General features: G+C 38.3%; 1 protein-coding gene across 2 annotated transcripts in view; it reads right to left on the bottom strand.

The window, feature by feature from the left end:
- The window catches only part of RAPGEF5 (Rap guanine nucleotide exchange factor 5), a gene marked incomplete at both ends in the record, with an annotated part of 259,218 nt that overhangs the window by 34,012 nt on the left and 209,911 nt on the right, over positions 1-15,295 (bottom strand). For both annotated transcript variants that reach the window (XM_080701542.1, XM_080701543.1), the window contains 6 exons: positions 472-621; positions 3,677-3,755; positions 4,688-4,718; positions 7,170-7,267; positions 8,931-9,075; positions 14,972-15,050. In XM_080701542.1, the coding sequence (XP_080557668.1) occupies positions 472-621; positions 3,677-3,755; positions 4,688-4,718; positions 7,170-7,267; positions 8,931-9,075; positions 14,972-15,050 (582 nt within the window). The remainder of the gene's footprint in view (positions 1-471; positions 622-3,676; positions 3,756-4,687; positions 4,719-7,169; positions 7,268-8,930; positions 9,076-14,971; positions 15,051-15,295) is intronic.

The raw sequence follows: 15,295 nt of genomic DNA, 5'->3' as shown, positions 1-15,295 counted from the left end.
CTCTCTCCCCACGTGCACCTGAAGGAACACTGCTGGGTGAGCCTCCGGCTTATTGTACAGTTCCCTTTCTTCCAATAGGGAGTCTTTGTGTATTAAGTTGTCATTGCAACACGACTAGTTCAAGACCATCCCCCCACCACCCAGTAATTTCATCGTTTAGCAATTTCTCAAGTTAATTTAAATATGAAAATGGAAGGCTTATCTAGAGCAGAAAATACGGAAAGCTTTATAATACATTTGAAAACACTGGTGTGCCTCTCTATTCATTTCTTGGGGAGGAAATTCAGTATCCACTGGTACCCCAGTGTTGTCATGGAAACACTCTGGTAGGCAGCTTCTTATTGTTACTGTGGTCATCCAGCTGTGGGCCCCAAAGAGAGGAGCAGCCCATTCACTTTACAAAATGTCAACTCTCTCCTTTTGAAGGAGATCCAGTCAAAGATAAACATGAAAGGACAGAAAATACTTTACCCCCAGAGAACGTCATGGCCACCAGCGCCAGATCCTCTTCGGCATGCTGGATCTTTTCTGCCACAACTTTCAAGATCTCCTGGGATGTACTGGAAACTTTTGCCTTCACACTGACATAGGAGTGCTCCGTTACATACACGTGGCAAAAAACTGCACAAGTCAAAAGAATTGTTTGTAAATAGAGAACTGTGATCGCGGGGTTCGGACTTACCCAAATCAAGCACCCACTTTGCTGTTCTCTTGTACACACAGGAGTGCCTGAGATCATGTCTGTAAGTGTGTGCTTGCCAACACAGGAGACAGAAGGTTCTGAAGCGGGTCAACAGGCGCGAACAACGGTTAGGCGTCCTGCACTGTACAGAGGCTGGAGTACTACGAAGGTGTGCTCTTGGCATCGTGCGAGGCAGAGTGTCTCACTAGAATACAGCGGGATCTGTGCGCCACACACTGTACTTTTGAATCCCTTCTTTGAGAGTTGCCGAGATCTCCCAAAGCAGCATATTAAAATGTCTAGCTCATAAATTTTTATTTTACACTTCATTTCAGGATAGTCTCAGCGGTCCAATCAAGAACAGCACATTGCTATTAGAATTCTCATAAGCTTATCTGGAAAATCTGTCATCTGCCTTGGTTTTTGTGTTCAGCTTTTTCAATCATTAACAATGACCCCCTGACCCCATATCAAAGTGGCGATAAGTTTAATTTCCAAATAGAGGTCACATTTCTAACCTTTTTAATTTCCTTTGTATTGTCCGCAGTGTTAATAGCTATCACTGGAACATTATCACTCTAAGGATGAATGGGTTCTAGACATTATTTTGTTGTGATTTCAATAGCAGAAAGTGTTTTAATAGCAATGCCCATCACTGACATATTCCTTCTTAAATCAGTTGCTCTGAATGTATAAAACACAGTTGCTTTAGAATAAACAGGACAATAATCTACTTAGATATTCTATCAAAAAAAAAAAAGAACTGCAGCTCTTAGATAAATTTTATATGCAATATAAACAGCACCACAAAAATAAACCTGGGAATGTTTTCAAAGAAATGCAAATGGAATAAAAACCCTACCATGAGTTGCCCTGTAAGAGAACCTCACAGTCAACACAGGACCAGGAGGCCTGTCACAGATTTTGCTTGGTTTGGTTGGGTGTGTCATTAAAACAACAGCTTCTAACAAACAGTTGTTTTATATTTTGTCAATAGACTTGTGAGAGAAAAAAAGGCTTTGGTCCTTCCATAAAAAAATGGAATTTTTGAATTAAGCAAAAATTCAGCCTATAAACCACTAAATGCAGGGTAAATTTAAGGTTTGCTAATAAACTAATGAATCTTGAAATACGTAGTATTTTTAAAACCCAGCTTGGGTAATGATACAATTAAATTATAAGACAAATGGGAGTCAGGTGTGGTGGTGCATGCCTGTAATTCCAGTACTTGGGAGGCTGAGATAGGAGGATTGAATTCCAATACTTGGAGGGCTAAAACAGGAGGACCACAGGTTTGAGGCCAACCTCAGCAACTTAGTGAGACCCTGTTTCAAACTAAAAAAAAAAAAAAAAAAAAAATAGGGCTGGGGTATAGCTCAGAGGTAGAATGTTCAATTCCCAGGGCCTCCAAAAAAAGAAAAACAAATAAACAAAAAGCCCCAAAACAAAAACGAATGGGAAAGGAAAGTGGGCAATTAACAAATTACGAGTTAAGATAATTTTGTTTGCTCACTTATTGGGGCAGGTGATGATAAGACACAACAGAACCCTATCAATCCAGTGGCATTATATACAAACACCATGGAACAGAAAAGGCAAGCTTGTAAATTGGGCGTGGTGGTGCACGCTTGTAATCCCAGCATTCAGGAGGCTGAGACAGGAGGATCCAGGTTCGCGGACAACTCAGTGAGACACTGCTTCAAAATAAAGATTAAAAAAATAGGGCTGGGGTATAGCTCAGAGGTAGAATGTCCCTGGGTTCCATCCCTAGTACCGAAAAGAAAAAAAAAAACTTGTGACATTTTGTTTTTTTTAATTTTCAGGAGATGGAACACATGTCAAATGTCTATAGTTCTTATTTCAGCACATGGGGAAATAAGAGAGTCTCAAAGTCATGATAGTGGGAACATTTTCTTTTAATTAGTTAATCTTTTGGAACTGGGGATTGAGCCCAGGGCCATTTCACCTCAGAACTACACCCCTATCCCTTTTTAAATTTTCTTATTTTGAAACAGGGTCTTGCTAAATTGCTGAGGTTGGCCTCAAACCTGTGATCCTCCTGTTTCAGCGTTCCAAGTACTGGGACTACAAGTATGTACCACTATGCCTGGCTGTTAGTGTGATTTTTTTTTTTTTCTTTCACTACTGGGGATTAAAACTTGGGATGCTTTATCTCTGAGCCACCCCAGCCCTCTTTTACTTTTATTTTGAAACAGGGTCTTGCTAAGTCACTGGCTTGAAACCTAGGATTCTCTTGTCTCAGCATCCCAAGCACTGGGATTACAGGTATGGGCCTGGCTTTAGTGTGAATATTTTAGTTCACTGTTTCCCATCTCTGTACTTGACTCAATCTTTGTCCAAACAGGAGGAAACCACTGCCGCCATTTTGGTTTTGGTATAAAACATAGAAAAAAGCAGCCTTTTATTTCAAGGTGCTAAAAGATCTTTCCCCTTGCATTTAATGAACATGAGGTCCTGGGCCCCATTAGCCGATGAGAGTAAGACCTACTGGGTGTGGGGCACTGCCCTGCCCTGGAGGAATATCTACCACACACCCTTTCATTACCTCCAAGATTTTCTTCTCTAAACCTCAGGGACTGACTCAGAACATTGTCTGGTGGTCTTTCCAGTTAGTCCCAGGCTCTGGGCTGACAGAGCCATGGGGAGGGTTCGGGGAAGACAAAGCAGAGTTCCCAGGCACTGTGCACCTCCAATCAAGAAGACAGGAGATTCTCTTTGCTCATGCTTCCCTCTCTGTTTTCCAAATTAAAAATATCCTTGATCTTTTAGACAGCATTACACCATTTGAGAAAACCACAATATTCAAAGCAAGGACAGGAGAGGGATCCTATTTGAGCTAACATGCTTGTGAGGGGGTGCAATGGCCAGACGGGATGGCTGAAGGCAGGCTGCCGTGTTCTTGTGGGAGAAAGATGGTGACTGATGCAGCTCCTCCTACCCCACGCGCCCCAGCCCTGCTCAAACCTTACTTACTCTCCTCTGTCTCAGTCACAGTTCCTCTGTGCTGAAGCCAGTTCTCCTTAAGACTGAATTGGTGGAAAAGGGCTTTATTCTGTGAGAAGGGAGAAAGAGAACAATGAATGAATGTATTCCTGCCCTTTGGAAAACCATGGCTGTTTACAACATGTTCTAAAAGAGCAAGCCAATTTTTAAAAAATGTGAAATCCACCCAACAAATCTCCGAGAAATAAACTGGGAGTTGTCTCCATGAACACATGTGGAGGTGGAGATTCTGAGCAATACGATGGGCCTTGGCCAAGACAGCAGGCAGAAAGCCGCTGCGATCACTCCCTGCAACACGCTAGAGAATGTTTTCACCTCTGCTTACTAGAAAAACACGCAAAGACTCTTCTCCTGAGAAAGACATCATTTCCCCATCCCAATTAACCCCAAGTTACAGCTATCACAATATGAACTTCTGCTTTTTACTGTTTTTCAGGGGAGCAACTTTGGGATCATTTCCTGTTTCTGCAGTAGTACCATGACTTTCTTAAAGGGAACAGGTCCACTGTACATTATTACAGTTTCCACCTTCTCCTTGTGCCTGACATCAAGTTAAACAGAAATCTCTTCATGCCTGCTACCATCTCTGTCATGCTGAGAGTACAAATCTTTTCCTATAAGACTTTGTTACTTAGTCAAGATTCTTACTTGGCTTTTTTTTTTTTTTTTAAGATGAATGTTTTAAAATTCAAATTTTTAACAGTCTGGGGAAAGCAGGGAAGCTCTGAAACTTCAAAACACACCATAAAATCTGTGGGTGGCAGACAATCAAGGACGTGTGGCTAAAATCTAATCTGTACACGCATGGGGAAAGGGAGCCGGCAGGAAAGGCAGGCAGGCAGGTTGTGCTCCAGCTTCCCTGCCCCCGGCCCCCTGCTCTTGAAGCAGTGCTCCTCTTAATGAGAAAACTCCAAGCAAGCTGAGGAGGTCTCTGAGCCAGAGCACCCATTTCGGATAGCCGGATAGCGGGGGTCTGCCTACCTTTCTCTGTGGCGAGTATTCATCCACAGTGCTGAAAAGGAAGCGACAAGTCAGTCTTTGACCAAAACTCAGAATAACGCAGTTATTGTCATGGGCGACTAATTTCAGGCACGGGACAGAGGATTTTGCTCTTGGAAAAGATAAAACGTGCCAGGTGTGGTGGCACACACCTATAATCCCAGTACTTGGGAGGCTGAGACAGGAGGGTTGCAGGTTCGAGGACAGACTCAGCCACTTTGCACGACCCTCAGCAACTTATTGAGACTCTGTTTTAAAATAAAAAATAAAAAAAGGGTTGTGGGTATAAGCTCAGAGACAGAATGCTCCTAGGTTCAATCCTCAGTACAAGAAAAAAGATGAACACAGCATTCATTAATTTACTCTGTACAACACATTTGACATTGGGCTTTGAATTTCAAATGAACCAGAAAGAAAAGAAGCTACTTATTTCACGGGTAACACTGTACTTTCTACCCACAGAAAGTGAAACCAAGAACTGAGGGAAAACTAGATTTATTGGTCCATCAAAAGTTGGTCTTCGAAATATATATATATATATATATATATATATATATAATTTTTTGAATAGCAATATTCAATGCACAGAAATGTTTTCTTTCATAGTGATAAATTTTAGGTGAAATTATAATTTACTTAGCTAAATAATTTAACCTGTTTTTCCAGGATGTCCCCTGTGTGGCAGGACTGGGGGCCATTCTGAGGTACCCATGGTACTTCCTGAAGGCCACCTCCATTCATGAAGACGCCTGCCCCGGGGCTGTTGCAAACACCATTGTGTTAACCACAAATTATAGTTATCAATCTTATTTTTAGAAAGAAGCTCTTTCTCTTTCGTTTGTACTTGGGGAGAGCTAGAGAAAATGTGATGGGCTCAACATCTGAGCTTCCCATCGAAAGATATTTCATAGCTCATACCAATGAAGCAAGAATCATGTCAGTATAATTTTATTTTAACCTATCATTTCCCATTCTTACGCACGTTTTTAATGAAATGTACTGAATTCCATTGACGTAATTAAAAATGTTAAACCACACAACTTAGTTTCCCAGGTTTAACAGGTCTGCCTTACAACATGGAACAACTTCCCCATGAGAAGATTATTTTGATCTAAAGTTGTCTCTTTTCCCTGTTTTTTGTTTCATCTACTAGTTTATACTTTTATATTCTTAGGCCATGGGTATTTAATATAAGGTAGACTGTGATAAGATTCTTAGGCTATGGGTATTTAATATAAGGTAGACTGTGATAAGATTCTTAGGCTATGGGTATTTAATATAAGGTGGACTGTGATAAGAAGACCATCATATTTCACGACATTAATTTCTAACATGCCGTCCAAATTTTCACCTGAATTCTCAATTTCTAAATGTGCAACTTTGATAATGAGAACTAAATCTTACACATGGTTTGGTTATGAGATTCATTTATACAGACATTTCATTTGACAAGGGACTTCCTTTATTAAAATTATTATTGGGCTTTAAATCTCTAATCAAAAAGGCCTGAGTTAAAATTTTCTGTGTGCAGAGCTTTATGACTGCTGAAATCTCACTGGAAGCTTTTCCCAGACTGACAACATATGAGCTTCATGTTTACTAAGTATAAGCTAGTATACCATATATCAGAGAACTATCTTTCCCTCAGATGAACTCTGCTGCTATATCTGAAAACTGAATAATGACTTCATGTTTTCAATTAACAATAAGGAGAGTCAGGGATAGAATCCCAGAAAAGCCAGTTGTTGGCAATCTCAAAGATTAATGAGAGATATTTATGGGGCACTTGGACACATCGAGAGTCACTGACTAAACAACTTTCTTCAATCTTCTTAAATTGATAAAGAAACCTCAGGAAACCCATAAAACTGAGTTTCTAAAAGCTCCAGGACTCACTGGGACCTCTTTATCATTTTTTCCTATTCCATAGAGATGCCTGTGAGCCCCCAAATGACAGACCAAATATGTCAACATTTAAAATTAAATAATAACTTGCTGGGCGTGGTGGTGCACGCTTGTAATCCCTGCGCTTGGGAGGTGGAGACAGGAGGATCGCGCAGGTTCGAAGCCAGCCGCGCTGGCTTAAGAGACCCTGTTTCCAAATAAAAAAATATAAAAATAGGTCTGGGAGTGTAGCCCGGAGGTAGAAGGGCTTCCAGGGACTCCAAAACCACCAATAAATAAATAAATTAATTAACTAATAACTTAAATATTTGTTTTTATTCACCCAGGTTGTTTTGATACCGTTCACTTTTACTGTATCAGAGTTAAAAAAACAGTGTATGAGCTAATTTAGTGTTTATTCTGAGATATAAAAATAAAATATGCAATTTACTACTAGAAAAGCTATGAAATCAAGATGCATCCTAGAGTCAAAATGTTAAAAAATCAACTTTATGTATAAAACACCACAAATTCACATTTGCTGCTAAGTTCATCAGCTGAGACAACAAAAGTTACTTACTGACGGCGATGCATCCCCAGTATCTTCTGAAATTCTTTCAATTCTTTTTCAAGTATTGGGTATTCATAGACATCATCTAGTACATTCCTGTATATGGTCTGGAGGGAAAAAGACAGGAGTTGAAATGTTCACTGCCCATTTTGTAAAGATTAAGATTCAGGGCTGAGGAGTATAGCTCAGTGGTAGAGTACACACTTAGCAACTCTAAAATGCAAGGCCTTTGGGTTCAATCCCCAGCATAACCAAAACCCAACCAATCAAACAGGAACAAGAACAAGAACAAGAACAACAAGAACAACAACAACAACAACAACAAACACTGCTCAAGGTGGAATCCAGGACAATGCAGGAGTTACATCCTAGTTGTTCAATTAACTGCTGGGACTCTATACCTGCTTTTAGGGGCTACAGGTAAGAAATGCTGGAAAGTAGAGATCCCTGGCTGGTTATTTGAGATTTTCATGACTAGTCTATATAAAAAAAAATACTATCCACATAAGCATTTGGGAGGAAAAATACTAATTAAATTAATAAACCATTTAGAAAACAACAGAAGTGTAGACAAAGTTAGACCAATTTTTAACTGTAATAAATAATCTCTAATTATCATATTCAAACTCATTACTTTCATGCAATGCAGAATCAGTTTAGGCATTGGCCTATTTTAAACTGCGACTCTTCATTGCTAGAATTCCATTCTTTAGAAAGCCAGGTGTCATGGTGTACACCTGTAATCATAGAACTTAGGAGGCCGAAACAGGAGGATCACAGGTTTGAAGGCATCCTCAGCAAGTTAGTGAGACCCTGTTTCAAAATAAAAAATAAGGCTGGTAGTGTACCTCAGAGGTAGAATACCCCTGGGTTCAATCCCTAGCACCACACACACACACACACAAAAATCATACTATCCCTTGTCTATGTTAAAATGCACACTTAATATGGTGTGTGTATGTGTGTTACCAGGGATTGAACCCAGGGGCATTCTACCCTCAGCCCTTTTTTACTTTTTGTTTTGAAATAAGGTCTTGCTGGGTTGCCGAGAGTCTCACTTTGTTTCTAAGGCTCTCATTGAAGCTGCCATCCTCCTGTTTCCCAACAAGTGTGAGCTACCATACCTGGCTCTAATATGGTGGTCAAAAGAATCCAACCACCTACCAATCATATCCAGAAAATTGTTTGTAAGAGACATTGCAAAAAAACAAGAGATATTAAAATCTACTAATGATTAGGAAGATGAATCAGTTAAGCCAAATCAAAATGTAAAGCTAGCTCAGCATCTGTTTTACAAAATATTATTGTTTAAAATTCCCAAAATATATTATACCCTGAAAATTATATAATATACATATTGTTAATATGATTTTAAAATGATTATTTTAATATTGTATTAAGACTGGTTAGTTCAAACTTATATCTCAATTTATTAAGTATCCAATTTGAAGTATACTTTAGTTTAACTTCCTTATTTATTTCATGACAATCAATATTTTCATGGCACACAAAAACTGTATCATCATCTTAGTGAATATGAAGTTTTTATTTCTACTTTTTTCATAATGAACTATTAAAAATTAAGGTTCTATATATGTAGGAAATATCAAGCTTCAGAAATAAAATAAAATAAAAAAAAATATATACATTTTCTGAATTACCACTAGACCATTAAAAGAAGTCAATTATTTCCAAATAATGAGATCCATGTATAATTGAAAATAAAACCAGTTATTTGGTATAAAAAAATATCCAAAAGTATTAGATTACCTTTAAAAACATTTTTGAATGTTCATCTTCGTGTAGCCAGTCTTTGTATAGAGCAATCCACTGGGAAACAAGATGTAAAACTTTACGTTTCCGACAAGGAACATCTGAGTTTTCTTCCTTGCCTTGATACTTCTTAGCAGAATAGGTGCATATAGTTAAGAAACACCATCACATGTTGTTGAAATAAAAAAACATTGCAGACATTCACTTATTCTTGTCTTTACAAAAAAAGGTAAGGCATAATTTCCCAAGAATTTACAAGTATATAAAAGTGCAAGAAGAAGACCCTGTGTGGGAACTGGGAAGAACAAAAATAAACCCAGAAAGTTACTAGTGGGGGGCCATAGAGCTGAGGGTTGGCCATTACAGTACCAGTAGAATGAGACTAATGTCAGCTCACAGAAATACTAGGTCTCACTGGTTTTAAGCGTGGCTTCTAGACAAGAGCTGACCTTACTATACAGGTGAATGCTACTTCAATAAAAGTTAAATTAAAAGTAGGCCAGATAGTCTTCTATCCTCAGAATTTTGCATTTGGTAAAATCAATTATTCCTAAAGTGGTTTCAAATGAGCAGATGACTGGGGCACAATTTGTGTTAAGATTCAAATGTCTACTTTAGGAATTTACTTGAAAAAAGAATTGGATAAATGCACACGGAGGTAAGAAAAGGACTTCTAATTTTCATTTTCATTAAAAGAAAATTGAAAAATATATAATAGAAAGAACCTAAATACCTTACCATTTGAGGACAGTTAACTAAGTTATTACATTCCCATTTTAATGGACTGTTCTGCAGCCATAAAAATTATGTTCTAGCTGGGTGTGGTGGTGCACACTTGTAATCCCAGCATTTGGGAGACTGAGACAGGAGGATTGTGGTTGGTGGACACCCTCAGTTACTTAGTGAGGACCTTTGCAACTCAGTGAGATCCTGTTGCAAAATAAAGAATAAAAATAGAACTGGGAGTGTCGTTGGGAGGTGGAATACCCATGGGTTCCATTCTCAGTACCACACACACAAAAAAATGATGGTCTCCACATACATACATACACATACATACTTGCATACCAACACGGAGCATGCACAATATATTGTTAAGTAGAGAAGCAAATAAGAAACGAATATACTTAAAAAGACCCATTTCTGTTAACAATGCTTATATAAATAATTTCATTATCTGAAAGTATACTGAATAGTTAAGAGTGGCTTCTCAGTGTAATGAGATTTCAGAGTACATGATTTTACTTATTAGGATTTCCTAATTTGTATACAATGACCATGTGCTAACTATGCTGTTAAAATTGTATAAAAATAACATCAAAGGCAAAGGGTTTAAATGACTAGGAGTGAGACAGAATCTTGGCATTTTCTAAACTGATCTATTCTTTTTGCCTACAAAATGATCATTGCTGAGTATCTTGAACACATTGAAAAGTCAACTAGAAGAAATAGAAAACCCTATGACACCAAACACAGGTAAGGAACAGGATTTTACAGGTATGTATGTATGTATGTATGTATGCATGCATGCATGTATGTATCTACCTACCTATATGTATGGTGCTGGGGATTGAACCCAGGGGCATTCTACCTCTGAGCTACTTCCCCAGCCTTATTTTATTTGTTATTTGGAAACAGGGTCTCACTAAGTTGCTGAAAGCCTCACTAAGTGCTGAAGCTGGCCAAGAACCTGTGATCCTCTGGTCTTGGCCTCCCAAGTACTGGAATTACAGGTGTATACCACCACACCTGGCTATCATATATTTTTAATGCTAATAAATAATTCCAAAAGAGAGATGGGGATATAACTCAGTGGTAGAGTGCCTGTCTAGCATGCACAGGCCCATTCCTGAATACCTAACACACAAAAAATTGCAACATAGGGATAAATTCTATATGAGGCTTTGTAAACATTTTCAAAAATAATTTAGTCACTATCTTCCTATTCTGTACAATATGTTGCAGCCATCTTTAATTTCTACCAGTGAAATAAAATCAAGCAAACAACCCAAAAATCTGTTAAAAGTGTCTGTTTCCGGGATTGTGATGCATCTTGCCTGGTTTTATTGCTGAGGATTGCTTTGGCTATTCTGGGTCTTTTCTTTCTCCATATAAAATTCATGACTGATTTTTCTAGGTCTATGAAGAATGTCATTGGTATTTTAATAGGAATTGCATTGAATCTATAGATCACTTTTGGCAGAATGGCCACTTTGATGATATTTATTCTGCCTATCCACGAGCAAGGGAGATTTTCCATATTCCGAGGTCTTCTTCAATTTTGGAGATCAATGTGGAGATTCCTTAGAAAACTGGGAATGGATCCACCATATGCCCTGGCTTTACTACTCCTGGGTATCTTTCCAAAGGGGTTGAAATCAGAGAACTACATTAACATATGCATACCCATGTTCATAGTAGCACAATTCATAATAGCCAAAATGTGGAACCAACCTAGCTCTCCATCAACAGATGAATGGATTGCAAAATTATGGGAAATACATACAATGGAATTCTACTCAGCTATAAAGAACAAAATCATGTCATTTGCAAGAAGATGGAAAGACCTGGAGAACATTATGATAAGTGACATCAGCCAAGCACAGAAAGAGAAGGGACTTATGTTTTCTCTAATGTGCTCAAACTAGGGAGCATTGGGGATACCAGATGGACTCTAGACAATGGAGGAGAAACCTCACCAAAGCTAGAATGGAAGGATAGGAGAGGAAGAAGGCTGAGGTTGATTAATGAAGGAGCTACATCCGAATTTGTGTAAAAATATAAATACAGCATGGTTAACCTGGACACTCATTGTTGGGAGGGGAGAGGGGAAGTGGGGGAGGGGGTGGTACCAAGCACAGTCTGAATGCTTGCCATTTTCAATATGTTCCACATTAAAAAAAAGTCTCTGTATCTTCTAGTTTTTCTCTTGAAAGGCAAAATGTAAAGATTTATACTATATTATTTCTCTTTATGCAAATAATTTTCTTCTTTTCCTGGGAATATAATACCATCAATAATATAGAGAAAAAAACCTGAGAAGTTAAGAAATAGCATCTTCATCTTATTTAAGTAAGCATATGAAAGTGAAGATATAAGCTTTTGTTCAAGTTGCATATATATGTTTTACAATTACGGACCAGCAGAATAAAGCAATTTCTGGGACTGAAATTTCAGCCGTTCATAATTATTAACATTCATTTGCCCAACTTTGTTCTTACCTCTCTACTAGATATATATTTTTTAAATATCTACTGATTAAATTTGCATTTGTATTATTCTGCTTTCCTACATTAGGGCACGTGGGTTCTTTGACATTGTGTCAATGCTGATTATACTGATTTATAAATTCAGCTGGGGTGGAGGGTAGTGAGAGGCAGCGGCTGAGAGTTACAACTTCTGTGTAATGCACTGAATATCAACTGGCCCAGAGCTATGAGCTTAATGTGCTTTATGATGATAAAAGCTAAAAGCTATTAATCCTATTACAATAAAAATACCCATCTAAAATATCCAAACTCAGCACAAATGGCTTCAATCTATAAATACTATTTAGGAATCATAGGAAAAATACAAAAATCAAAGGAAAAAAAGGACCACTCTCTATAAGTTGGTAGTAATGGGATATGAAAGACAAACATTTCACATTAAATACAGATGCCATATGTATTTTTTATTTGTACGATTTCAAAGGCAAAATGTGCAAAAATAAAGTAATCCTGTAGAAAGACCCTTGGCTTAAAATGTTTTAAGTTCATGGCTTTTGATAATCCATAAAAAGGTTGCTAAGAATCTGAACAAAAATTTCATATGAAGTTTTGTAGGCAAAGACTCAAAACATATTTCTATCTAAGGAAATATTTAGAGATTCTTTAGGGCACTAAATTATTAAATGATAATCAAAACTAGTATTAGAGCTGGGCGTGGTGGCTCACGCTTGTAATCCCAACATTCGGGAGGCTGAGACCTGAGGATTGCGGTTCGCGGACAGCCTCGGCTACTTAGTGAGGCCCTCTGCAACTCAGTGAGACCCGGTTTCAAAATAAAGAATAAAATAGGGCAGGGGCTGTAGCTCAGAGGTAAAATGTCCCTGGGTTCCATCTTCAGACCCGAAAAAAAAAAAGCATAAAACTAGTATTAGGATCATAGTTAAAGGAACAGTTTAAGGGCATCCATCATCCATCTATTTTGCTGTAAAAATACAATTTATATTACTTAATGGATGGTAACTGTTTTAGAAATGCATTTGTATTAAAATATAGATGAAATTAGCTCACAGATTCACAGATACTTTTTTTTTTTTTTTTTTTTTGCGGGTCTGGGGATGGAACCCAGGTGCATTCAACCTCCGATCTACACCCCCTGCCCTATTTTTTATTCTTTATTCTGAAACAGGATCTCACTAAGTTGTGGAAGGCCTCACTAAGTAGCTGAGGTTGTCCATGAACCACAATCCTCTGGTCTCAGTCTCCTGAGTGCTAGGATTACAAACATGTGCCACCATGCCTGGCTCAGATACATTTTTTTTTAATATACTTTGCTCACAGATTTTTTTTCAAACACTTCTATAAAGGAGAAATCCAATGCATTATTATTGCTAAATCCCTTAGCAATAATTCACTTGGAAACTATGAAAGCAATCTATATATATTATTGAAATTTTCCTAATTAAACACTAACAATGTTTCAGGATCAATTTTAATTTATTTTTTTGTAGTACTAGGAATTGAAATCAGGGGTATTCTACCTCTGAGCTATACCCTCAGCCCTATTTTTTATTCTTTATTTTGAAATGGTCTCACTAAGCTGCAGAGGGCCTCAATAAATAGCTGAGGCTGGCTGCAAACCTGTGATCCTCGTGTCTCAGCCTCCTTAGTACTGGGATTACAAGTATATGCCAGCACACCTGGCTTCAAGATTAGTTTTATGAACCAATTGTAGAAAGTGTCAAAATACCTACACCTTTGTATGGTCAAAGGATGTAACGAAGCACTGATGAGTACTCACTCTTTCTAGGTTATATATGTACTTTAGAGATTTAACTTTGTGTCATTTTCATGTATTCTAGATAGAAACATGGTATAAAGTTGGGAGATATATAATAATTAATTAATAGAAAAATATTAAGTGATGGCTATCATTAGGTTTTAAAACTTTGGCATATGCAGAAAGCTATCCTTTTTCCTCAACATTTTCATGTGGGCTGGAATCTCCCTGAAGGGTTTTATTAAATGCGTAAAGGCTTTGATTGATTTAATTTTATTAGTAGCAAAAGTAAAAAATATTAAGCCAAAATTAATTTACCAAATACTTGAATACTTTTGAAGCATTTACACCATCTTCTTTGAGCCTTGTGAAGCGAGAGGCCCATCTGGGGGCTTGCAGGAAGCTTGCGTGGCTTTGCTCTGTGGCCTTTCAATGTTTCTACGTGGTACCTCTTCTAGTGAGTGGGTAAAGTCATAAAGGCTTCCCCAGCGGGTGATTAACCTCCTAATCACACCATCATCCTGGGACAGCATGAAGTGATAAAGCCCTGAAAAGACGACAGTCGACTTCAGGGGAAAGTTTAGACCTCCTATGTGGGAAATGGCTGTGTCGCCAGGGACACCTGGTCACGTGTATAATGCCCATCACATATATACGTAGTTTTCTCGTGCAAGTGATCTGACTCTGAGTCTCCTCTCAGACTACTTATTGTGTGGTGTTGCCAGTCCATTCAACCTTGTAACGCTGAAGTACCAGTAGGTCAATTTTACTTCCATATTTCCAAGCAACCATGAGAAGCAGATTAAAAGCAAACATAACATAAACAGCCTCATTTACTCATAAGGCAGCATGTGGGAACGGCAGCTCTGCACTTCCAGATGTCCCTGTCTATTCTATATTGTTTCGTCTTTCACCTTGGATATCAGACATTAATATTTAACATGTCTACACTCTACCGCGAGGTGGAGTAAATTAAGAAAGGCGGTTAATTCCTAATGCGGGACACCTGCCCGCGAGGCAGCCGACGGCGCCTTGAAGTGAATGAAGGATATTGCCTCAACAGCGCCTGGCACAAGTCATCAGTTGTCATGAAGACGGTGTACGTGAGCAGGAAGTCATCAAGGAGGGTCTCTGCAAAGAAAGCAAACAAACACACGGTGAAGAGGAAAGGTGGCAAGAAGGGCAGTGGTTTATCTAGACCCCAACAGTGTGCACGGCAGAAACACGATACACGGCGGCGGTACCGGGTTGGGTTAGGACAGGGAATTTTCACAGAATACATTATTTATGAAAGGTAAAACTTGAAAAATCCTTTACATAGAATGCTTCAAATGATGTGATTTTGTTTTTTGTTTCTTGCAAAGCTCTCTAAACAC

This window comes from Muscardinus avellanarius (genome assembly GCF_963383645.1).
Source record: "Muscardinus avellanarius genome assembly, chromosome: 9".
Taxonomy (NCBI): domain Eukaryota; kingdom Metazoa; phylum Chordata; class Mammalia; order Rodentia; family Gliridae; genus Muscardinus; species Muscardinus avellanarius.
The sequence above is the reverse complement of the archived record's forward strand: the minus strand, read 5'-3'. Positions and strand labels throughout refer to the sequence as shown.